The 24,941-nt window shown below is 43.5% G+C and overlaps 1 protein-coding gene across 1 annotated transcript in view; it reads right to left on the bottom strand.

Moving 5' to 3' along the window:
• The window catches only part of POT1 (protection of telomeres 1), a 94,105-nt gene that overhangs the window by 21,766 nt on the left and 47,398 nt on the right, over nt 1-24,941 (bottom strand). The window contains exons 8-9 of the mRNA XM_056847062.1: nt 14,735-15,025; nt 6,237-6,392 (exon numbers count right to left, since the gene is read on the bottom strand). Of these exons, the coding sequence (XP_056703040.1) occupies nt 6,237-6,392; nt 14,735-15,025 (447 nt within the window). The remainder of the gene's footprint in view (nt 1-6,236; nt 6,393-14,734; nt 15,026-24,941) is intronic.

Here is a 24,941-nt window from a genome sequence, read left to right as displayed (position 1 = left end):
ATGGTCTGGGCTAGAACCTTTGCCCTTTATTTTCCCCCCCTTACATGGGAGTATACTAAAAAATTACATCCCCCACATGCAAACTGAAGTGGTGGTCTGCTTCAGCACCATGCTACTATCTTAAGAACAGATCTCTGATCATCTTCCACCTATCTTCCCCTATCCCATCAGAGTACTTCAAAGAGTGTAGTATACTCAAATACCTGTGGTCAGAATTCATCTTATCCCATGCTACACAGGGAAAACTATGGCTCAGATCCTACCATATCAGTGCCCCCTCATCACCTGCTGAGGAGGCGGTCCTTATTGTAGAACATTTTCCTCTGGCGTGAGGTGCCTTCTTGCTTATTCAGGGATACTGGTGTTGCATGAGTAGCAGTTCTTAGCGTTGAAGAAACATGCTCTGCAATAGAGGACCACCCCTACAACTGAAAAGGATGCTGAGTAATCAGAAGCCTTAGGATCCAAGCCTATGGACTGACAATACTCCTTTACTCCTGCAAAAATTATACTGTTACTATACGGAAAAGATAACTCCTATTATCTCAGACCTTCCAAATCAAGTGAGTTCCCACCATGCATTGAGACAGGCAACAGGAAGTAAACCCCTCTTTGCTGGTGAACTTCAACCACTGCACCCCACTAGTTCTAGCCAAATATTCATATTGTTCTTTGGAAGGTCAGAAGCAAAACCAGTGCACATGGCAGCAAAACAAACACTAACTGGAAAGAAAGCTCAATTACAACTTGCTGTGTTTGATGGGTATTGTCTCCATGTTAGCATACCCCCTAACTGATCAGTGAATTCCTAAATGAACATACCAAGGGAACCACCAAGTGAGCTCACATTCGCTGGAAAAGGACCCAGCCTGGTTGATCATGAAGAATGGAAAAGTGCCCATGAGGAGGCAGCTTCACTCAATAACCAACCAATTGCAGGTAATATGCAACTGGTTATGACTTTCTGGGTGAAATGGGATTTTATCAGTCGGGCTTCCAGCCTAGGTTTGGTACTGAAACTGCCTTGGTCAGTTTAGTTGATATTTTGTTCTGGGAAATGCTGAAAGTAGTTGGGGAAAAGTTAAGAAAAAAGAAGGCAGAGAAACGTAATCTGTTTCAGCCCCCAAGAGTTGAGATAATCCTGAAGGGAGAGTGGGATAGGATGTTCATGTTCTTGCTTTCCTGATTCCTCATGCCCCCCAAACTTGTAAAATACACATTATTGGTATGCATGTATTACATCCCATCATCATCCATAGATACATATCACAGATTTTACTTACAGTAGAACCATGTTAAAAATATAATCCAATACATTCCAATCATGTCTTGAAAGTATATATAACCAATACACTTCAACTTACATTTTAGATTAGCTTTACAGGCTTTAGTTATAGCTCCAGTTGCTTTATTTCTGTGGTATGTCTTGACAGTTAGTTTTTAGTAACCAGTAAGTATGGTATTAAAAATCATGGTGCTTTTCATAAAACGTAAATTACAGTAGCTTGCGTTCAGTGAAGCAAATATTTTTAGAAGTACGGCTACATAAACGATCTCTAAAAGACTGCACAATTGCCACATGAATGCTCCTTATCTCCCACATCTCTTAACACTATTGTAGAATACATTATGGAACCATGAAGGCAGCTCTGCAGTTTAAGGGATTCTGGTTTTTTCAGTGTTCTGTTATTATAAAGCCCTAACTTTCTACTTACTACAGAACCAGAATCATTTGTCCAATCACAATGAAATTTGACATGAAGAATTTATTTGGGCAGGAGTATAATTTGGTCACAGAAATGTGATGAAGTGAGGTTATATATTTTTTTAAAAATAGAAGCTGAAGTTTCCATTATTTAATGTTAAGAACACTATTTTTATTTATTCAGAAAACTCATATGCCATCTCTCCAGAACCCTGCCTTGAGGCAGCTCCCAAAATAAAATCCGGTAAAGTCATAAAAACAGCATAAAAATATCATAGCTATAGAAACAAGCCATACAGCAAGTTAGGGTGTAAAGCTACATACAACACCACAAAGTAAATAGCCTCATTTATCAGCAGAGAATAAAAGGTTGACATAATTTACTTTATACGCATTGGTGGTGATAATATCAGTAACAAGTAATTCAGTAAAATTAAAGTTTTGCATTACATTCATTACAGTACACAAGACAAATTGTTTGTGGCCTAAATCCTGCAATACAATTTGATACTAAAAACAACAACAGATAATCACATCCCACCATCACCCAACATCCCCCATAATCTTTTGCTACTTTATGCTTTCTTGTTCACTGTTGTATTTTCAAATAAATATCATTTTAAATGTAAAATTAAACATTCAGTTTACCTACAGAGTTTGAAACCAATTTCTTGGTATCAAGATAGCACGAAAAGTATATTTGTACATTAAGCCATCGATTTCAAACCCTACCTATTACTGTAAAATGGAACATGATGATACAGAAAAGGATATCCTAGCATTTGATCAGCAATTTACATGACAACACAATCCTGAAGCAGTTTCAAAGGCAGAGAAGAGATTTATGTGAAAAATGGAGTACTTGATTGCGTCTACACGCTTATCACTAAAATCACCCCCTTCAGCAATGGCCCTTGTTCAAGAAAAAAAAGTGTACTGAAGTTAAGAAATTCTTTGCAACCTTCAATGCTAAAAAAACATTCAGTGCTAAAAAGCTAAGGTATGCTTTTGCAGCCTGGGAAGCCGCTGACTGACTGTTTATCCCCCCCCACCCCAAGGAAAATGAGCTAAGAAGAGACATTAAGAGGAAATAAATAATAGCTGGAGAAAGGCAGCCAGCTTTTCTTCTACTGCATAGGATTTCCATGCTTTTCAACTCTCTGCTAGTGGACAATTTGAAATTCCTAACACATAGGTAGAGCTCTCATGTGGTCAGTGTGACATATAGCCAGGGTCAAAGTGATCCCTTAAAAGGAACAAACATCTTACATATTCATAAGGAAAATCTGTACACAGAAAGCATTTACGTTGAATAATATAAGACAGAAATTGCCTTAGGTTAGCAGATGCAAGCAGAAGGTCACCAAGGCCTCTACAACCAACCAGATATCCAAGGGCTAGTGGCTGATTACCCTTCTTCTCAGGAAGAAAACTATGGATAAAAGATCAGTCTGGCGGCAGACATTGGCTAAAAATGAGAAGATACAGGTAGACTTTATCTCCTACCCTTCTGTTTCAACTGTCAGTTGCCTTGTGGTTCCAATGCTTATCAGTAGCCAGGCTATTGAAGGTCACTAGGACGCTGCATCCCTTCCCACCCAGGAAGAGCACCACAGTAGGGGGAAATTAATTTAGCCTCAGTCATTGCCCAGAGAATGAGCAGCTGCTGCAATCTTGCACCTTCCCTATCAAAAGGATCTCTGGTTCAACTTCCAACTTGCTCTGGGACAGCAGACATGTCAGGGAGGACACATTGTTTTGATCTATTGTAAAACTGCCTCAAGGAATGATGGAAAGCAGCCTCAATCTTTAAAATAGATAAACATTATGCAATATACCAGAAGAAAGGAGGGACTCCAACCGGCAGCAATTCAGAATACTTTGAAATAGGTCAAAACTGATCATGGTAAGGTCAAACTTGACAGTTTTAACAACTTGCTAATTTGATGGTAGGTCTGTAAAGCTCTTTGCATACAGCAGTAATAATCAGTGGCTTGGAAGCCACATGTAGCTCTTTGAAATGCCACCTGTGGCTCTTCTGAGCATTGTTCCAATGTGGCACCTTGCTGTATGTTTCACAAAAGTGAGCAAGGCTTTTGCTAGGTGGGCCTTGTGAATGGCAGGTGGTTTGCACTGCTGGAAGGTCTAAATGACTGGTAAGCTATGAGCCTCATATCAGGGATGGAAATAAAAGGCCTGTCCTCTCCAACAACCCCCAACCTTCTCTGAAGCTACTGTGTTCTCACCACAGCACCCAGATGGTTTAATAGAGGAAAGCATGCATTTTTTGTTAACATTCAGCCTAACAAAGAGTTCTGAAGAACTAAAAAGCTTGCACACTATTCTATGTCATAAGACTGACTTGCAAGCCTTTTCCCTAACTCCAGACATATAAGGGTAGGCTAACAATGGCAGGGAGAAACTATCCTACAAGCTCAGAGGTTCTCTGGTAATTTATAAAGTACACATTTAACAAGCTGAGGCCCTAACAAGGACTTGCGAGGGACATCTCACCCCCAACTATTTCTTCTTTCTCTTCCCTAAAAGCCCCCACAGCTGCTCCCCCTTTTTCTGCTTCCTTGTCTCCTTCCTACCATCCACCAACTTACCTACTTTTATCTTCCCCTTGTCTTCATCTTTCCTTCCTTCCTTTCCCTCCCGCCCCCCCCCCCAGCAGCCTCTCCTTAACAAAACTCTGTGTTGGCTGATGGGCCAGGCCCAGTTGTGTAGTAAGGAATATGCAACAACTTGCAGGTGGGATATCATTTACCTGTATCCCTACTACCCACAGGGTTTTCTCTTTTCCTCCTCCTGGCAATCCCCATATCCCCATCTTTCCTTGCTTCTTTTTTTCCTTCCCACATACTAACCTACCAACCTTTTATCTGCCCCCCCCCCCCATTTACAGGTATATTTATTATTTATTTACTTCATCTGTACCCCACTTTTCTCCACAATGGGGACCCCAAAGCAATTTCCACCATTCTCCTTTCCTCCATTTTACCCTCACAATCATTCTGTGAGCAACGTTAGGCAGAGAATGTGTAACTGGTCCAAAGTCATCCAGTGAACTTCCACAGCAGAGTGGGGATCTGACCCGTAGTCCTCCAGATCCTAGTCTAAAACTGTAACCACTATACCTTTCGTGTGGTGGCTGCTGTTGGATACTAACTAGCAGCCAGGCCTGAGTCAGTCATGTAAGCCATGGTGGTTACCACTGGGCATGGCCCTGATGAGCCCCCCCCCCAGCCCCCTCCCCTGTGATGTACTGACAAAAATCAAGGCTGGAAAGCTGGCAACACTACTGTGGTCAGCTAGCAATGGCCTTGAGGGAATTTGCTTTTTTTAAAGCTGCAGGTGATGCTTCTATTATTTGGGGGGCTTAACCCCCCCCCCCCCCGTTGCTTTTTTCTTCTTCTTTTTTTAAGATTTCAGATTTTTCTGCAAACTTGGGGCTTTTCTCAGGTTTATAGGAAGATTCCAGTCTCTGGGTTTAATTATCCAAAGATTTTGCCACATTCAGAATTAAATATATTGATATTAATAGTTCTCTCCTCCATGGGGGGTGGGTAGGGGAATTTATGTATGTTTGTGCTTGGTAGGGTGGTGCACAGGGCATATAGCTGTCTTGTGGTTCTTTTGGTTGATGGTAATTATGAATGTTGCTCTCTGTGAGCCACAGAGTGGCAACCACTGGCATATAATATATATTTATTTCAAAATTATATGAGAAGCTCCAGAGCAACCCAAGGCAATCTCACTATAGTAAAACACAGTTTAACCCACTAATTAACTTATTCTATTGGGGAAGAACAGACTTAGTGTGTGTAGTTGTCTATTACGTATCATTAAAATTTATGAACCTCAGAGTGCTATCTTTTGATCCACCAATGTAATCCAACTTTACAGTGAACTTTAGCTTTAATATGGCTTAGTATATACCCATTTAAGAGCTACTGGTCCCTTTCTTGGTCAAAAATCTTTCCTAGTTATCTTTTTATATACTTTATCTGGAAGCAAGATGGCACTATATGGTCAGGATAAAACATTTTGTTATACTGTGCTCTCTTGTCCTATAAGAATTACCAATGTTGTAGAAAGAAAGGGTACGGCTTCCACAATGCGGCAGTCACTAATAGCAGCTTTCAAAGGAGATGGCCTTCTGCAGAACATAGAATTATTGCTTCTAATGGAGATTACAAATTAAACTAGAGTTTATCCCATTTACAAGAAATCATTTACAATCACAGAAGACATCTTTTGGTTTTGCGTATGTTTACAAGTACACAGCACCACAAAATTGAGAACGAAGCTGCTTAATTAGGTGGGCAACTTATACATAGAAAATTAATGCAATTAGTCTTTTTCATTTGTTTTGTGGGATGTATGGCTCGCTGCGAGGTTTGAGTAGGCTAATCATGGGGAAGCATATGATTTCAATAAATGTAGACATGAGCTAGTGTTTGAGAGCCCACAAATAGAAAAGCAAAAAAAGAAACAAAAAAAACAAATTGCTCAGGTTTTCCATTACCTTCAGTGATTTTGCTAACTGTACATGGTTATCATATACGATAACATCCACAGTCAGATTTTTCAGTTGATTGATGAGAACTCTATCTCCTTCGAGATCATCTTCTTTGACGAGCACTTTCAAAGATGGGAAAGGACATTTGGTACCATCCCACACCTACCAGGAAACAAAGTTAATTATATTTCTCCAAAGTGGCAATATAAAAATAGTACAATTTTAATATTCTAGATCAAGGGACCCCAATCCTTTTGAGTTTGTGGCACCATTTGGAATGGCATGGTGGGCACAGTCACAAAAATGGCTGCCGCAGGAGGTGAAGCCAGCCACAAAATGATTGCCACAGCTTAACTTTAGTAATACAGTGGAGATCCTTGTACTGCAGTGGCAGCTGCTTCCAAAACATTTTTTTTTAAATCTGCACAGCCAATCAAATCTCCAATGATTAATCAGAAGCCTTACCAGCCATAAGCCACACCTAGCCCCCCATTCCTAAAAACACTTGGCAGGTGCCTGAAAAGGTGTTGGTGGGAACCACATTGGGGACCCTTGTTCTAGATACAGGCATGTTTACTTTGAAGCAGATTTGACTGAAGTTAATGGGTCTTATTTGCAAATAAATGTGCTTAGGATTATGGCATGAGATACATTTAACAAAAAATAACTTTAAGACAAATATTCTTTAATGATATTTCTCTATTTCTAAATAACTTTTAGCCCAATGTACTGCTAGAAAGCATACAAAAGCCTGCTAATACGAATTGGGCTTTCTCCCCCCCCCCCCCCCCGGTACTTTTGTTCTACTACTTTTCTGAGAATGCCAGTAATTGTTTATTAAACCATGTCAGGTTAGAAGTAGAAATCAGAGCACTACTGCTATTTAATTTGACCAATTGAACATGTGAAGCTACCTCATCCTCAATCAGGTCATTGGTCCATAAGGCTCAGTATTATCTACAAACAGCCCATTCCTGAGGGGAGGGGCAGCACTGGTGGTTAGAGGCAGGGCAGCAGTGTTGCCTCCAAAGGAGGATTCAGCCCCCCCCCCCACTGAAGCCGGGGAGCTGCCCTTACTTGCAAGCCCCATGGAACTGCTCTATATTGTTCCATGGGGCTATGCCACCTAAAAAGGTGGCATAAATGCAAATAAGGGCAAAGGAGGCATTCCTGGCCTGAAGGGGAGGTTCCGTCCCCAGGACACCCCCTGGAACAATGACGCACTGATTCCGGCAGGAGGCCGTGCTGGCGTCCTGGGGCTGTGTTGCCGCGGCAGCACTGGGAGGCCGGCATCCACGCCCCAACACCGGCATCCGTGCCAGGCGCAGCAGCACAAGTGACCTGGGCACTCGTGCAAGCAGTGCAGGTGCCAGCATGGGCCCTTCCTCACCTCCTAAGGCCTTTCACCCTCCCAGGTCAGGAATGGGCTGTTAGACTGGCAGCGGCTTACTGGGGTCTCAGGTGGAGGTCTTTCATGTCATCTCCTACCTGGCCTTTTTATGCCAGGTACTGAATTTGGGACTTTCTGCATGCCAAGCAGATGCTCTCCCACTAAGCCATGCCCCCTCCCCTGTCTCCCAGAATGCTGGTGTAAGACTGTTACAAATAATGTTTCAGTCCACTCAACAGTGTGGGCCGTTTTCTACATAGAATCCTGTGACCTTTAGCATCAGGGGTCTAAAGGGCCCACTGGTGAAAGGGCAGTACAGGGCTCTGGGCTGGCAGCTGGTAGGATACAACCTACAGATCTAAAGGGCTTAGATGTGTGTGTATTTTTAAAATATTTTATATTTTCAGTTCCAACCACAGACCCTTGAGCTACTCTAGGGAGTTTTCTTTACGGGCTTTGTGGAGCTCTGGAGCATCCCAATACGGAATGGAAGCAAATGCATGCCCCTTCAGATCCCACCCTGTATGAAATTCAATACAGTGGTAATTAGACCATGGAGAATCTTTTTAAATACTTCTAAAACATTTATCTCCTGGTTCACCATTGATAAGGCCTGTTTTAAATAAGTTGTGTTTCAAAGTTTAAAAAAACCCCTTCGTACCTGAGCTATACAAAATTTCAATTTACTGGTTCAAACAAAATATGATAGGAATATCTAACACTGTAACATAACTGGGCCATGGAAAATAAGGTTTTAATCAGATTGCGTTCAGCTTGTTTGTGAACTGAAAATTAATAGATTAAGCTTTGTGCTCGCCCCCCCCCATTGCCTCTGATACACATAGTATTTATTGCTGTTGGTTCCCATAGATTTAATTTTTTGGCCGTTAACGCATGACCAATTTGGACTGCTTCTCCCCCCCAATGTAGCGGTTTTCCAGTGGTCACACGCACGCTGTCCCCGCTCTGCGGATCAAATCTACCACAAGCGTGATTTACTTGCGTGTTTTCCAAGACCCATCTTATCGCGAAATACAGATCACAATTGAGATAAATCCGGTTGTTTCGTCATGCGTGCGCTTCCGGGTAGATATTCCATTAGTCCTTGCCGCCCAAGACTGCGTGTGTGCGTGCGTGCCAGCGTGTGCGTGTGTGTGATAATCACCCGGCCAAACACAACCGGGAGTGATTTTTTTTTTATTAGCGCCTGGCCGCCCTAAAGAGGGGTGTATGAAATTCCCCGCCAAAGAGAGGAGGGGGGCTCCTCCGGTAGATCAGCCACCCGCTGACATCAGGCCCCGTGTACGCCCTGTGCCGAGGCCGCGCCTCTCCCTCACAGGCTCACTCCCCTCAGGGGCTCAAAACCACCCCTCCCCTGGCCAGGAAAGCGAGGGGGTGATGCAGCTAAGCCTGACGAGACGGCCCAAGTGTCTGCTAGTCTCTCGCGGCTCCCGCCGAGCCGCCGTTCAGCTGGCCGGCGGACTCAGTGTTCCCTGCTCTAGCCGCGGCTGCCCCGAGCCTCCTGCCGCCTCAAAAACTGAGATGGTGGAGCTGCAGGCCGGAGAGCTCTGCTTTTTGCTGCAGAGCAGGAGGGCAGGAGAAAAACTAACGTCCTGAAGTGAGTTGCGTTGGTATACCGGCATATCATTCTAGGGGGGAGAAGAAAAAAAAGGAAGACGCCAAGCACGCACAATCAAGTGACTGTGATGTAATGACGTCGGTAGCGATGGAGCACTCGCCGAATATCCCACGTTATCCCATGTCCCAAACGCTTGGAGCATTGTGCGGTGCACATAGTGTGGGATGGGAGATGGACGTGTGTTTACTTTTATGATCCCAGATTAAAATAGTGTGAGATATAAGAGAGAGATTAACCGGTGACATCTTGCCCATGCGTTAATGGCCTTTTTTTTTTTTTATTTAATGGTAACAGTTACTGAACACCTGCCAGCTGCTTGCTTGCTCTCCTATTTTTATATAAACCCGCTAATGGTCATTTATGTACACTTGAACAGAAAACACCTGCTAAATACAAATAGTATAAAACATGACAGTAACTTAATAGACCATTACCAATATAGTAATTAGTGGGATTTTCTGTTTTGCATGTTTTATTCTTTTGGTTTTAAGAGCAGGATGATGTAACTCATATTCACGCTTTACTGAAATTGGCAAATGTAAAAATTACAGTGAACGCCCAAGATGAGGAGACTAAACAAACACACGGGAAGGTGGATAACCATGCACATATCTAATAAATGTCCCAAAATACAGAAAAAGATGCCACTGAAAATGGCCAGTAACATGACGATAACATTCAATAGTCTAATGCCAAAACTTCATACATGGATCAAATGTATGCAGGATTCTCTGCATCCCACTGCGATTGCCAACAGTCTCTGCGTTATGAGCATCTGATGTAACATGCACCAAAATATTTGGTGCTTACAGTTAATATTGCCTATAGAAGTTTTATCCCCTCAGTTCCTTCTAATGGGCACATTATCTGAAAAAGTTGTTAAATAAAATTTCCATTTCCCCCTGCATCTGCAATCTGGTTTAGTACCTAATATTTCTTTAGGTCTTTCCTACTTTAAGCAGAACGAAAAAGGCACAATCTCTCTAATGGTTTCTGTGCAACTCACAAACGAATTGAGTGTTGTACAAAGCCAGCTCTTGCATGCCTCTCTTCTGTTTCAAGGTAATGTGCAGAAAAGAGGTTGACAGTAGCCATGACTGTTTTCCTGTTTCTTCTTGGAGGGACACTTCCCATTCGTATGGATACCACCAGATAATTCACTACTTGATTATTCATCACAGCTAGCTACAGTGAGGGGAAAAAGTATTTGATCACCTGCTAAATTTGCTCGTTTGCCCTCTGACGAAGAAATGACCAGTCCATAATTTTAATGGTAGGTTTACTGTAGCTGTGAGACAGAATAATAGGAAAAACCCCAGAAACCCAGAAGACAAAAGTCAGAGATTGATGTGCATTATAATGAGTGAAATAAGTATTTGATCCCCTATCAACCAGCCAGATTAGGATTAGGGTTCTGCTGTCGACAGAAGCAATCAATCCATCAGATTCCAAACTAGCCACCATGACCAAGACCAAAGAGCTGTCCAAGGATGTCAGGGACAAGATTGCAGACCTGCACAAGGCTGGACTGGGCTACAAGTCTATTGCCAAGCAGCTTGGTGAGAAGGTGACAACCCTAACCCTAACTGTCAACCTCCCTCGGTCTGGGGCTCCATGCAAGATCTCATCTCGTGGAGTTGCAATGATCATGAGAACGGTGATGAAGCAGCCCAGAACTACACGGGGGGAACTTGTCAATGATCTCAGGGCAGCTGGGACCATAGTCACCATGAAAACAGTTGGTAACACACTACGCCGTGAAGGACTGAGATCTTGCAGAGCCTGCAAGGTCCCCTTGCTCAAGTCAGCACATGTACAGGCCCGTCTGCAGTTTGCCAATGCACATCTGAATGACCCAGAGGATAACTGGGTGAAAGTGTTGTGGTCAGATGAGACCAAAATCGAGCTCTTTGGCATCAACTCAACTCGCCGTGTTTGGAGGAGGAGGAATGCTGCCTACGACCCCAAGAACACCATCCCCACCATCAAACATGGAGGGGGACATATTATGCTTTGGGGGTGTTTTTCTGCTAAGGGGACAGGACACCTTCACTGCATCGAAGGGATGATGGACGGGACCATGTATCGTCAAATCTTGGCTGAGCACCTCCTTCCCTCAGCCAGGGCATTGAAAATGGGTTGAGGATGGGTATTCCAGCATGACAATGACCCAAAAAACACGGCCAAGGCAACAGTGGCTCAAGAAAAAGCACATTAAGGTCCTGGAGTGGCCTAGCCAGTCTCCAGACCTTAATCCCATCAAAAATCTGTGGAGAGCTGAAGGTTCGAGTAGCTACACATCAGCCTCGAAATCTTACTGACTTGGAGAGGATCTGCAAAGAGGAGTGGGACAAAATACCTCCTGAGATGTGTGCAAACCTGGTGGCCACCTACAAGAAACGTCTGACCTCTGTAATTGCCAACAAGGGTTTTGCCACCAAGTACTAAGTCATCTTTTGCAAAGAGATCAAATACTTATTTCACTCATTATAATGCACATCAATCTCTGACTTTTGTCTTCTGGGTTTCTGGGGTTTTTCCTGTTGTTATTCTGTCTCTCACAGCTACAATAGACCTACCATTAAAATTATGGACTGGTCATTTGTTCGTCAGAGGGCAAACAGGCAAATTCAGCAGGGAATCAAATACTTTTTCCCCTCACTGTAAGCCACACAACACATAGCACAGCTTGACTACAGTACTATAGAACTACATTACTCCAAGCACTTCCAGATTAAAGAGTCTCTACTCACTGAAAAACCAGCAGATAAGAAACATTCTAGCACAGCTTTGGGTTAACATGTTATTTTTCCATTCACAGACATTTTATATGTGGGGAACATGTGAATGTCTCCTCACTGAGGTAGTCCAGTCCTTGGGTGGGATATACTTTGTGATATTTCTGATTGTGTAGAATGCCTGGCAAATACTTTGCAGTGCCTCCACTGAAAGCCTTCTCAATTGACTTTGATACATGAGAAACAGGAATGTGGTATAGGAAAGATTAGGAGGGGCTGTCACTAGGTGGTAGAATGACATGCTTTGCAAGCAGAAGTTCTTCAAGTCAGTCCCTTGCACATTAGACAGCAGGAAAGACCTTTGTCTGCCTGAAATGCTGGAGAGTTTCTGCCAAGTCAGGACAGACAATACAGATATAGATAGGTTCAAACAGCCTCATATGCTCACGTATGAAACCACTGAATGCTGTTTATACACTAGTTATAATTTGAAGGTGCAGCCAATGATGATGAAAACACACATGTGTGAAAAGATCATCACTGACAAAAATGCCTCACACAGAATGAAAAACAAGTTTGCTATGATGCATCTTGCCAATCTTCCAGAACAGAATGAATCCATAAAGAAGCATCTATGTTTATATTGGAAATTGAGAATGCCTCTTAGCAATTACCTTGCAGACCCAACAAATTGTTTCTAAAAAAATAGTTTAAAAGGTGCTCTTGGAATAAGGCACAGCAGATTTTAGTAGGGCTGGGGAAAGACCTGGCACTAAGATCCTGGGAGAGACACTGTCAGTTGGTATCGACAGTAGTGAGATGGATGGGCTAGTAGCTTGACTCAGCATGATGTTTTAAGGGACACTCAGGGAATATTATCCATGCACTGGCTCTCATCTCACTTTTAATCACACTTGTAACATACCCCTCGTCTGCTTTTTTTACATTTTAGAAGCTTAAGAACTCGTTTAGGCTTCTCTGTCAACAGTTGCTAAGAGGGAATCTCTAAAAACAAGTGAAAGTTGTATATGCGACATGAATCAGAACAGCTATCTGCAAGAGTGTCAGGTCCCCTTTCCTCATCAAATATTTAGGTTGCTAGTGTAGAAAAAGTAATGTCTGACACTGCTGTTAATAAGAAGCCAGTTCAGTATTATTCTTTTCCTTTATTGAATCTGCTTGCAGCTGAATGATGTTCAGCATCATATATACTCCTGCCTATCTAGTAAAACTTAATAGAAAATCAAAGAAAAGTTAGTACTGCAGATGAAACAAAATTATTTGTCAGCATCCTCCTAACATCTTTAAACTAATACAAGGACCACACAATAATAGATCCTGGCTTGTTTGACAGCAAACAGTGAAAAGGTATTAATATTATAGTCACACTTATTTCATGTGAGGATTTTGTTTGTTGTACATCCATTTATTTACTCATAATTTGCATTTCAGCAGGATCATTGCAAAAAAATGGTTCAATAGGTAGCTTAAAGAGAGTTCCCTCTCATGTAGTATTAAATAACAACCTGAATAGGAATAATCACTGCTGCTTCAATAAAGTAATCAAGCAGCATTTGCTACATGTCTATTAAAGTATGGCTAATGATAATTGCTGCCATGCAGAAATACAGAGGTGGAAATTAGTTAAATGCTCATCACAGTTTTAAAACAGTGAACCTGTGCTCATTAGAGATGACTCTGAAACATCTGGAGACAAACGCACACACACATGCTCATATGTATTACTAATCCATGAAAAAGACATTCCTTTTCAGCAAATTGATGTTATGAATTACTTTTCAGAAACTGCTACTCTACAGCAGGAGACTTTGCATTTTGTTTGTTTACTGGAATGTAGATCTCCCTGGACATTTATCCATAATTAACAAAGAGCAAGCTGAAGAAATAGCAAAGAAAACTCTTCTACAGAAAATATTCTAGAAAAAGGATGCCTTCTCCAGGAAAATGATGATCCAATGTTTACTTTAAAAGACAGGAAGATATATGTGTACAAGCAGCCTGTACCAACATTTGTGACACAACTGCAGAAGATAATGTTTTTAAAGCTATATGATCACTCTTGTGCTGAGCGTTCAGAAAGACAGACATTTAGGGAACTTGAATTCCACAAGCAAACAATCATATGCAAAAGATGTATGTAAACAGCTAACAGAAGAGTATAACTAAGGCCTATCAGCAACTTTCTTTTTCTCTGTCAAGTCACAGCTGACTTATGGCAGAGAAGTTCAGGGTAGCTTCCCATTTGCCTGCCTCCGCATCACACCCCTGGTATTCTTTGGAGGTCTCCCATCTAAATACTTGCCAGGGCTAAAAAAAGCTTCTAGTAGAGTGTAACTACAATCCCACACAGCTTTTTAGTATGTTTGTCTCAGCCATTTGCCACTGACCATACACATCCAATCTTTACATTCACATTATTCTTGTTTGCCACTGTATTCCTTACCAAAAAATCTAACCTACTTCCTAGACCTGAGCTTGGAATATGCAAAAAGCACTACATACATGCAGAATCTGCAGAATCACAAAATATGAATTTTCACAGTAACAATACAAGATTCCCTAGGCTCAGAAAGCAGAATTAAGATTTGTGTTCTTCTCTGCAAGACTGAAGAAGCAGGTGAGCAGAGAATCCTGATTTCTACTAAAAAGGACATCATGCCTCAGTACCAATGCATCAGAATACTTGAATTAAAATATTCATGAAAAATAAGCAAACCTTAAGGAGATAGGAAGATCCATCTACTTTTGCTTTCCCAACTAGATGACAAGTGAGGTCAAAAAACATTTGTGGCTGGATACTAGATAAATTTGCTGCTGGTGCAGAGTTCGAAAAATTTCTTGCCACCCAAATGCGCAAGTCTTCCACTGTTTTCTTGTCTTCATCAGTAAACGTGAATAATGTGGTAGTGGTTCGGGGAACCACTGGTGCTCCTACTGTGCTGTCAAAAGTAAGCGCTGCAAAGCCATTATTAGTAATTCCTTGCATCTGTCCACTGAACTCTCGGACCTAGACAAAATTAAGAAAATGGTTACACTATAAGGAAAAATAGGTTAATTGTTTTTAGTATTCATCTACAAATGCCAATGAACACTGTTCAAGAACATGACAAACATATAAAGAATTACAAATTATAATAAATGACAAAATGAATGAACCAGCATGCTATGCTAGTTAAAGAGCTGGACTAGAATTTGGGAGACCCAGGATTGAATCTTCACTCTGCCACAGAAGCTAACTGAGTGACCTTCAGCCAGTCATTCTCCTTCAGCCTAACACACCTCTCAGCAGCACTGCTGAGGAGGGGAGAATAACCATGTAAGCTGTGTTGGGAGAAAGTGGGGAGAAAGTCACGTATAAACAAATGAATAATAAAAAGCAAACAAAATTACTATCACTTGAACTCGATTCTATGCCATTCATAAATGGGGGAAAATTATGAGGAAGAAAAATCCTTCTGCTCATGCTCTCCTGAGCATTAAAGGCTGTTTAAACAGACCATAAACCAGGGCTTAAAAGATATCAGATACCAGGTCACCATTGCACACGAAAACTTTATATTAACATTTAATATTTTGGACAATGATTTTATCATTGCAGCTTTCAGTGTGCATTGATATATGTGCAAATATCATAATCTGGCATCAGAATATTTTCTATTGAATGACAAAAATAAATGCATAAAGCTCTTGTCATGTCTTTTTTATATGTAAACTTCCATTTATACTATTCAATACTGGCAGATTAATTGATTTCTTAAACAGTTGCTTCCTACACTGGCTCCAAAATTCAATTAAATGGAGCTTTGTATGCAACAATGGAATTATGAGAATGTGGGGGAGAAGCTAGGGTAGGGTTATTGGTTAGCTTTTTGTTGTGATGACAACCATGGTTATCCTGATAACCACACTTTTGTTAAAGCATTAATAAAATTACAAGAAACTGTGAAAAGAGGTTAGGATCAGGTTTTGTGTAGCAATACTTATAAAATATGTTCGTGAATACATGAAACCCTGAAGTCTGAAAAGTAAGTCTGGTTCCTCCCATTACTCTTTCCAACTGTGAAGATGATGACCCTGTGCCTATCAAGAAGGTATGAGATGGGTCTTCTCAAAGCAGAGGGTTCCACATACTCAAGAAGACTTTAGGCGTGACAAAAATATTGGTTAAAACAGATAAATAAAAATCCCAAACCAGTCTTATGAGGGCTGAACAATCTCACTGCTTGCCAAATGTGTAACATTGAAGGCATTCATGCATCAACTGAACTCATAAAGGGATCAGAATATTGGGGTGGGGAGGGGAGGATACATTCAATGAAGCTTTGCACTATTGGGAAAACTGCCTTTAATTATCCTCTGACTCCTCACAGTAGTCCACCTTGCATTGTTCTAAGAAAGACCTAATTGGTAAATTTAAATTTGTTACCATTTTCTTTTTTTAAAAGTATTACTTTGGAGTACATAACAATTTAAAATTAATTTCTTTGTAAACAAACTCTTCGCAACTACCAGTCCCTAATGCAGTAAGCAAATATCTTTAACAAATAACTTCAAGTTGTGATAAATGGATAGCCTTTGGTTCTTCAGCTGACTTCAGCAATATATTCTATTACAGTTCAACAGTATAAATGACACAAGGAGAAGGAAAGTCTTGTTTCATTAGCTTTATCTATTTTTTGTGACAATACGGTTTCATTTATATTGCCACTTTCAAGGTGGAATTTCGAACCTCTCTTTCCAACAAATGTTTCATTTCTCATTGTCTAGCCAAAAGTGTTCTAATTACCTAACTCCACAGCATTACAACATCTTATATCTGGAGATACCAGTATAAAAAGTTCAAGGATACATAGAAAAGCTGGTTTACTCTGTGCTTTGATAACTAATTCTGAACCACAAAACTCCAAAATAGTTCTGCTATTCTTTTTTGTGACACTTCATTTTTTATAGAATGCAGTCACACTGGGCTGTGGTTTGAAAAGGAGGCCAGAACATGTGGAAGTAGGGTTGCCAAGTCCCACTTAGCCAACGGCGGGAGGTTTTTGGGGCAGAGCCTGAGGAGGGTGGGGTTTGAGGAGGGGAGAGACTTCAATGCCATAGAGTCCAGTTGCCAAAGCAGCCATTTTCTCCAGGTGAACTGATCTCTATCGGCTGGAAATCAGTTGTGATAGCAGGAGATGTGGAAGTTGGCAACCCTATGTGGAAGGCAGATAAAAACAGAGTTTCACTTACCTGTAACCGTTGTTCATCTGATGGTACTTCTATGCAGTAACACATTGGGACTGCGCAGGCGCAGGCCAGCCACGGATAAGATTTGTTAGCTTCTAGCAAATTCTAAAGAGAGTGCTCCCCCTCCCCTTGGGGCATGCAATCTCCCCGCCCCTAGGTCACATGTCCCAAGGGGGAGGGGGCACTCTTCCCTCCAGTTCTCCAATCCGGCCGCCACGGAACCATAACCAGGACTAGCCTAACGGTCCCACAGCGGGGAAGGAGGGAGGGAATGTGTTACTGCATAGAAGTACCATTAGATGAACAACAGTTACAGGTAAGTGAAACTCTGTTTTTCATCTGAATGGCTTCTATGCAGTCCCACATTGGGAGAGTAACGAGCTCGCTTACCAGGATGGTGGGTGTGGGACAATCACCGGAATAATAAGTGCAACACAGCACATCCCACAGCTGCCTCTCTCGCTGCATCCACATCCACAGCATAGTGTCTCATGAACGTCGAGGGAGTGGACCAGGTGGCAGCTCTGCAGATGTCCCGGAGATCTATCCTCGATGCGAAGGCTACGGAAGTCGCATATGCCCTAGTAGAATGTGCTTTAATCATGGGAGGACATTCCTGACGAGCAAGCTCATAGGATAGTTTGATGGTAGCCGTGATCCACCTTGAAAGAATTTGCGGGGATGCCCGGTGACCTACTCTATGCCCTCCAAAACAAACAAACAGCTTGTCATCTTTACGGAAAGGTTGGGACCTCTTGATGTAAAAAAGGAGGGCTCTTCTGACATCTAGGAAGTGTAAGGCCCTCTCCGCCTCCGAAGAGGGTTTGGGGACGAAAACAGGAAGGACAATGTCCTGGGCAAGGTGGAAGGCTGAGACGACCTTAGGCAAAAAGGAGATTTGAGGTCTAAGCACTACTCTATCCGTATGCAATTTAGTGTAGGGAGGTGAGCAAGACAGTGCTGACAAGTCACCCACTCTTTTTACCGACGTAATTGCTACTAAAAAGGCTGCTTTAAAGGACAACAGTGACAAATGGCAGGTGGCCATTGGTTCAAAGGGAAGTTTCATAAGTTGTGTTAGAACCAGAGAGAGACTCCACTGAGGGATCGGGTGAGCAACCGGAAGATATAAATTAGTGAGGCCTCTCAAAAACTTTTTCGAAAGGGGATGGGAAAAAACTGAGAAGGAGTCAATATTAGGATGAAAAGCCGAAATTGCGGCTAAATAAACTTTAATAGAAAGAGTTTGATAAACCATCATCCTTAAGTGACAGCAAAAACTCAAACACTACTGACAGGGGGCAGGAAACAGGAGAAACATTTTTGGTCTGAGCCCAGACTGAAAAGCGGCCCCATTTTGCATCATATGAGCGTCTAGTGGACCCTTTCAATGAGTGTAACAAGACCTTGGCTACCCTGTCAGACCACTGACCCTGGGATGTACCCTCCAAGCCGCCAGTTGTAGGTCTGGGGGGAAGTGGGAGGGATCTTTCGGTAGAAGGACGTAGTTCTGTTGCGCAAGCGACATTAGCACTGCGAACCACAACCTCCTGGGCCAGAATGGAGCGATCACAATAGCATCCGAGTTGTCTGCACTCAATTTGGCTATGGTCTTGTGAAGGAGGGGGAATGGGGAAAGAGATAAAAAAGAGCTCTGTTCCAAATCAACTGGAACGCATCCCCCATGGATCCTGGTCCAACTCCTGCCCTCGAACAGAACTTGCGGCACACCGTGTTGAGGTGAGTCGCAAAAAGATCCACTTGTGGATGTCCCCATTACTGGAAAATATGATCTAGGCAGGGCCCCGATAAGGTGAGCTCGTGATTCTGGTTGGGGAGACGGCTCAGTGTGTCTGCTAGGGTGTTGGTCACCCCTGCGATATGAATCGCTACTAATATAGCCCGGTGAGCTATAGCCCATTCCCAGATTTTGCTGGCTTCCCTGGAGAGCGAAACGGACCCTGTGCCGCCCTGTTTGTTCACATAATACTGGGCAGTGGAGCTGTCCGTAGCGATCTGGATACGTTGTCCGTCCAGGTGCCCTGTAAATGAAAATAGAGCGAGACGGATGGCACGAAGCTCTAAAAGGTTTATATGTAACCAGGACTCTAGAGGTGACCATATTCCCCTTGAAGTGAGATCATCACAGTGGGCCCCCCACCCTGAGAGGGAGGCATCTGTAAATAGGTGTTTGTTAGGAGAAGGGCGAAGGAACGGAACTCCCGAGAAGATGTTGGTATTGTCCAGCCACCACTGGAGGGAGGCGATTACATACCGGGGGATTGAGAGTTGTTTAAATTGGGAGTCCACATTTAGCCGAAATGCGCGCAGAAACTAATTTTGCATTGGCCGCATACGGAGTCTTGCGAACTCAACTACGGCCGTAGTGGAGGCCATAAGGCCTAACAATTGCTGGATACAGTACGCTGTCTGGAGGCGCTTTCTTGCAAATGTGGAAACCAACTTTTGGATGGCACGGCCCCTGTCGACTGGGAGGAACGCTTTAGCCTGGACAGCTTTCAGGCGGGCTCCTATAAAGGTCTGAGTTTGTGCTGGTTCCAATCTAGATTTTTTGAAATTAACTACCAGACCCGAACTATGAAGAACTCGGAGAGTTAAATCAACCTGAGCAGACAACTGGGAGTGGGAGGTACCCACCAGAAGCCAGTCGTCTAGGTAAGGGAAAATTAAACATCCCTTAAGCGCCAGATGAGCTACTACCACCGCCAGACACTTCGTAAAGGTTCTGGGGGCTGTGGACAACCCGAAGGGCAATACATTATATTGGTAGAATCTACCTCCACATTCAAACCTCAAAAACTGGCGACACTCTTCATGAATGGCAATGGGGAAGTAGGCATCGCGTAGGTCTAAAACCGCGAACCACATATGACCAGCCAAGAGTGGGAGGACCTCTGGAATTGATAACATTTGAAATTTCTTAGTCTTAATAAACTTATTAAGGTCCTGAAGGTCCAAAATGGGGCGTTTGCCCCCTCCCTTCTTATCTATGAGAAAAAAACGGGAATATAATCCCATTGTAACTTCACTAGATGGGACTTCTGAGATGGCCCCTTTAAAGAGAAGGCATTCAACCTCCTGCAACAGCAGGTTAGGAGTCTGCGAAGTAGAATGACCCAGAGGCCTATATGGAGGCAAATTACTAAATTCGATAAAGTAACCGACGTTTATTATTTTCAACACCCAGGCATCAGAGGTAATGGAATACCACGCATGGAAAAATTGTGACAACTGATCTCTGAAAACTACAGGCACGTCTAATCATGCCTGTTTGTTCTTTGAAAACTGCCCTGGGGACCCCCTAGGGCCTTTCCTTACCCTGGGTCTGCCCTGAAATTTCCTCTCATTCTGGGAACGGGGGAATGAAGGGCGGAAGGAGGGCCGTGGAAACTGGCCTTGGAAACGGTACAGGCGGGGCGCTTGGGCAGATTGTCGGCCAAAGTACCGTCTTTTGAAGTCTGGTGCCTGTGGGGCTATCCCAAGTGATTTAGCATTGGTCTTATTCTTTTTAAGACGATCCAGAAACGTGTCTGTCTGGTCGCTAAATAATGAAGTACCTTCAAACGGAAGGTCTTCAATCCGCACTTTAGTGTCATGTGGAAGTGCGGACTGCCGTAGCCACGCATGTCTACGGAGGACTACTGATGACGCAATTACTTTGCTAGTAGCATCCGCTACGTGTCTTGCTGCCGTCAGCTGTTGTTTCGCTAAAGACATACCCTCGGATTGTATAGCGAGCGCTGAGGGGCGCTGATCCTCAGGTATCAATAGGATAGATGTTGACATACGACCCCAAAGGCAATATTGGTATTGTGCCATGATGGCGAGGAAATTAGAGATGCGAATGTTCACCGCACTAGAGGAATACATTTTCCTAGCGAGAATGTCGAGCTTACGACCCTCTTTATCTTGTGGAGAGGAATGTGACCCCGACCTATACTTCCCTGGCAGGGCTTCCACTATAACTGAGTTTGGGGAAGGGTGTTGAAAAAGGAATTCTCCTCCGTCTTTACGTATTTTGTACATATTCTCCACTCTTTTGGAAGAGGAGGAGACTGAAGCGGGTCTAGCCCAGTTAGATTGAAGTATCTCCCCTATGCTCTTAATAATGGGAAAAGCTATGGGGCCCAGATCTGGATTGTGAAGGATATCCATGATATCATCAATGGGATCTGAGTCCTCGGGTTTACACTCAATCTTAAGGGCTTTAGCCATGCAGATTAGCTGCTCCGCGTACAGGCGAGTGTCCCCCACAGGGGAACCCGGTTTGGAGTCCCCCACAGCGTCCCCTGGCGAAAGGGCCGAAGTACGGGATTCTCCGTTCTCATCCGGAGAATATGACTCGTCATATTCATATGAATCATCGTCTCTCGTTTGCAGGGAAAGTTCTTGCCTTGGATGACTGATGACTTCCGTTGCAATGGGAGATTGAGACGCTGCATGTGTACGTGGATGGGGGCTCCTTAATAATGAGCGGGAGCGGGTCCGTCTACGGCGATGATCCGTGGACGAGGCAGAATATGTCGGAGTGGGGTAATGGCTTCGAGATACCTCCCGGCTCCGACGAGAGGGAGATCGACTCCTGGAAGAAAGGTGGCGCCCTTGAACAGGGAGGACGACGAACATCACGGCTGCGACTGCTGTCTCGGCTCCGACGGTTGTCTCGGGTTCGACGCCTGTCTCGGGTTTGACGGTCGTCACGGGTTCGACGGTCGTCTCGACTCCAACGGCTGTCTCGGCTCCGACGGCTTGAACGACTACGATGGGTGTCAGGGCTTCGATGGCTCGAACGGGTCCGACGGCTGCGTCGACTTGCACGGCTCGAACGGCTCCGGCTAGCTGATCGACTCCGATGGTTCGACCTACTGTGGCGTGTGTGACGCCCCGAGGACGACCTGCTCTGCGAAGCCGAATGGTGTCGGACACCTCTGAATCGAGCCAGGGATAGGGATCGACGGCGAGAGAGCGACCGGAGTCGAGGTCGTTCGCCAGGCTCCAACTGCGAAGGGTGTGTAGGCGTCTCCAAATGCTCTGCAGGAGCTTGGGGTTGCTGCTGAACGCCCTCCATGTCCGTTGGTTGCTCGATATCGAGCTGCGGGGCGGACAGGTCTACCCTAGGCTCTGCCTCGGCAGGCCGTGGGGACTTCGCACGCACCTGAGGGACGTCTGAGTACAGATTCAGAAAGTACTGCTTAAACCCGTCAGGGTCATCCTGGCTACTGCTCGGCCGCACCGGCACAGCAGCCAGGGAGCGATGAGGAGGAGCCTCTAAAAGAATGGGCTGGTTAGCCACTTTGGCGAGTTTCGCCGCTGCAGGTCGACATCGCGGAGAGGTCGACGGTGATCGGGGTCGAGAAGACGCCGCTACTGATCGACGATGAGGAGACATCGATGATGATCGGCGTCGAGAAGGCTCGGGAGATCTCGACGACGGTTGATGCCGAGGAGACTTTGGGCGGGAAGATTGGCGCGAAGAACCCCTGCCGTGGCCATCTTTGGACGACGGGGCAATCGGCTTGACTTGGCGACCATCTTTGGACGACGGGGCAATAAACTTCGCTGGGCTGATTAACCCAGAGGGACCCCCCCGCTTAGATTTTTTTGAGGGGGGACCTTGACCCGAGTGAGTCTTACCCGCTGAAGTACTCGGTTCAGCCGATTGGCCTCTTGGTTGAAGAGATTCCTTGTAGAGATGAGATAGAAGACGAGTAGACCTCATCCTCAAGGCGTTCTGGGTGAACTTAGCACAGCTCTTGCAAGATGAGGGAATATGTCCCTCACCAAGGCAAAGAAGACACTCAGCGTGAGTATCATTCTTTGCCATTTTAGAGCCACAAGAGGTTCAGTTCTTGAAAAGAGGAATTTTCTTGGATTCCATGGCTAGAGCACTAGCTAACACGTTCTCTCTCTGTGGCGGCAGAAAGAGAACTGGAGGGAAGAGTGCCCCTCCCCCTTGGGACATGTGACCTAGGGGCGGGGAGATTGCATGCCCCAAGGGGAGGGGGAGCACTCTCTTTAGAATTTGCTAGAAGCTAACAAATTTTATCTGTGGCTGGCCTGCGCCTGCACAGTCCCAATGTGGGACTGCATAGAAGCCATTCAGATGAACAAACCTTTCTCTTTAAGATGTTCTCATACCAAAAATCTGTCCTCTCCCTTGACAACAGCTGTTTTTGGCTCTTTTGGAGAGAATTTTGTTTTCTACAGTAAGACCAAAGGCACATGGGAGGTGGGGGGCACACTGACTGACAATTTTTAGCACTGAAAGTACTCCGAAAGAAAAGGATTAAATAGAACTCTACTGCCATTCCACTCTTTCCTTTCAATTCACATCCCCAAGTGGCTTCATTTTGCTAAATTAATAAATACAAATTACTTAATTACATGCTAATATGAGTTCTGCCCTCAAGTCTGGTCTATAAAAAGGTCCTGATTTGACTACATATTCCATTGTTCAAAACCCATAAAACTGTCTACGTTCTGTATAATGTAAAATTGGGGTAATACATTTTTTGCAAAGATTACTTTTAATGTTACAAAATGTATGACCAAAGAAAGAAAAGAGAAAAAAGGGGGGGGGGAATTACTCATGGAAAAATAAGTGTCTGAATCTAACATAACTTTTGAACTAGATGAGAGATTTAATAGCACATTTTAAAACCACCACTTATAAAAACTTCAATTTATGTACTTTTTTGTCTAATATTTAGCTCTAACCACATATTTCAAATACTGCTTCATGATCATAATTAATTTTAGGCAATATAATGCCTGATAATAGGATAAGATGCTATTCTGTTAGACAAAGAATTTTGCCTGAGAAGTACATGAATTAATTGAAACAATGGGAAGCATATTCCGCACTGATAAGCAGGAAAATTATAATTTACTTAGGCAGCTTAAAACTATAATGTTTAAGTAGCTTAATTAACTTTTACTATTCTAAATTTGCCTGCCAGTTGAACCCTGACCACAGCTAAATTGGATTCTAAGATAGACCTGAGGTAAAAAACTATGAGCCAGTACTTACATGACTTTAAGTGCACTGAAATAGACAAATCCATACTTTTGAAACCCAGTGGAGAGTCGGTTAATATTTCTCTTCTCACCACACACTCTCAGTGAAACAAATAAATACCATTGCAAAGAATATGGGGATTTGTCTTAATATGGCAAATACTTTGCTTCTAGATGCTTTGTTACAAACAACCCATTATGTTAACACATGTAACACTTTGGTAAACCATGTTGCCCTGCATAAATTACATTTAATTTTTTTACAAAGATTTAACAAAATGATTTGCTGATTCAGCTATAAGAATCTTAAATGCGCTGTTCATAAGCTCAGTTCCCAGCCCTCTGGCAGGAGCACCACTTTGTGCCTAGCGGAGGAGGGAGAGGGAAAGGACAGGTTGTATTGGACAATGGAGGAAATTATAGGCACAGACTGCAGAGATCATTAAATCGTGGCATCCGTGCCTGAGTAATAAAAAAGGGCAGGAACCAAAGGTGGAGCCATTCTGCATTTCACCTTTCTCTTCCACCCACACTCTATACATGTTTAGGGTTACCATGTTACCCAGGCAGCTGGGTCTGGCCCAGAAACAAGGTGTTATCACCCTATGCCCAGCTGCTTCATTACACAGCATGGTATTTTCACTGACTGTCCAGGA

The sequence above is a fragment of the Euleptes europaea genome, chromosome 3, assembly GCF_029931775.1.
Source record: "Euleptes europaea isolate rEulEur1 chromosome 3, rEulEur1.hap1, whole genome shotgun sequence".
Classification (NCBI taxonomy): Eukaryota; Metazoa; Chordata; class Lepidosauria; order Squamata; family Sphaerodactylidae; genus Euleptes; species Euleptes europaea.
Note: the sequence above shows the minus strand (reverse complement) of the source record. Positions and strands in the feature narration are given on the sequence as shown.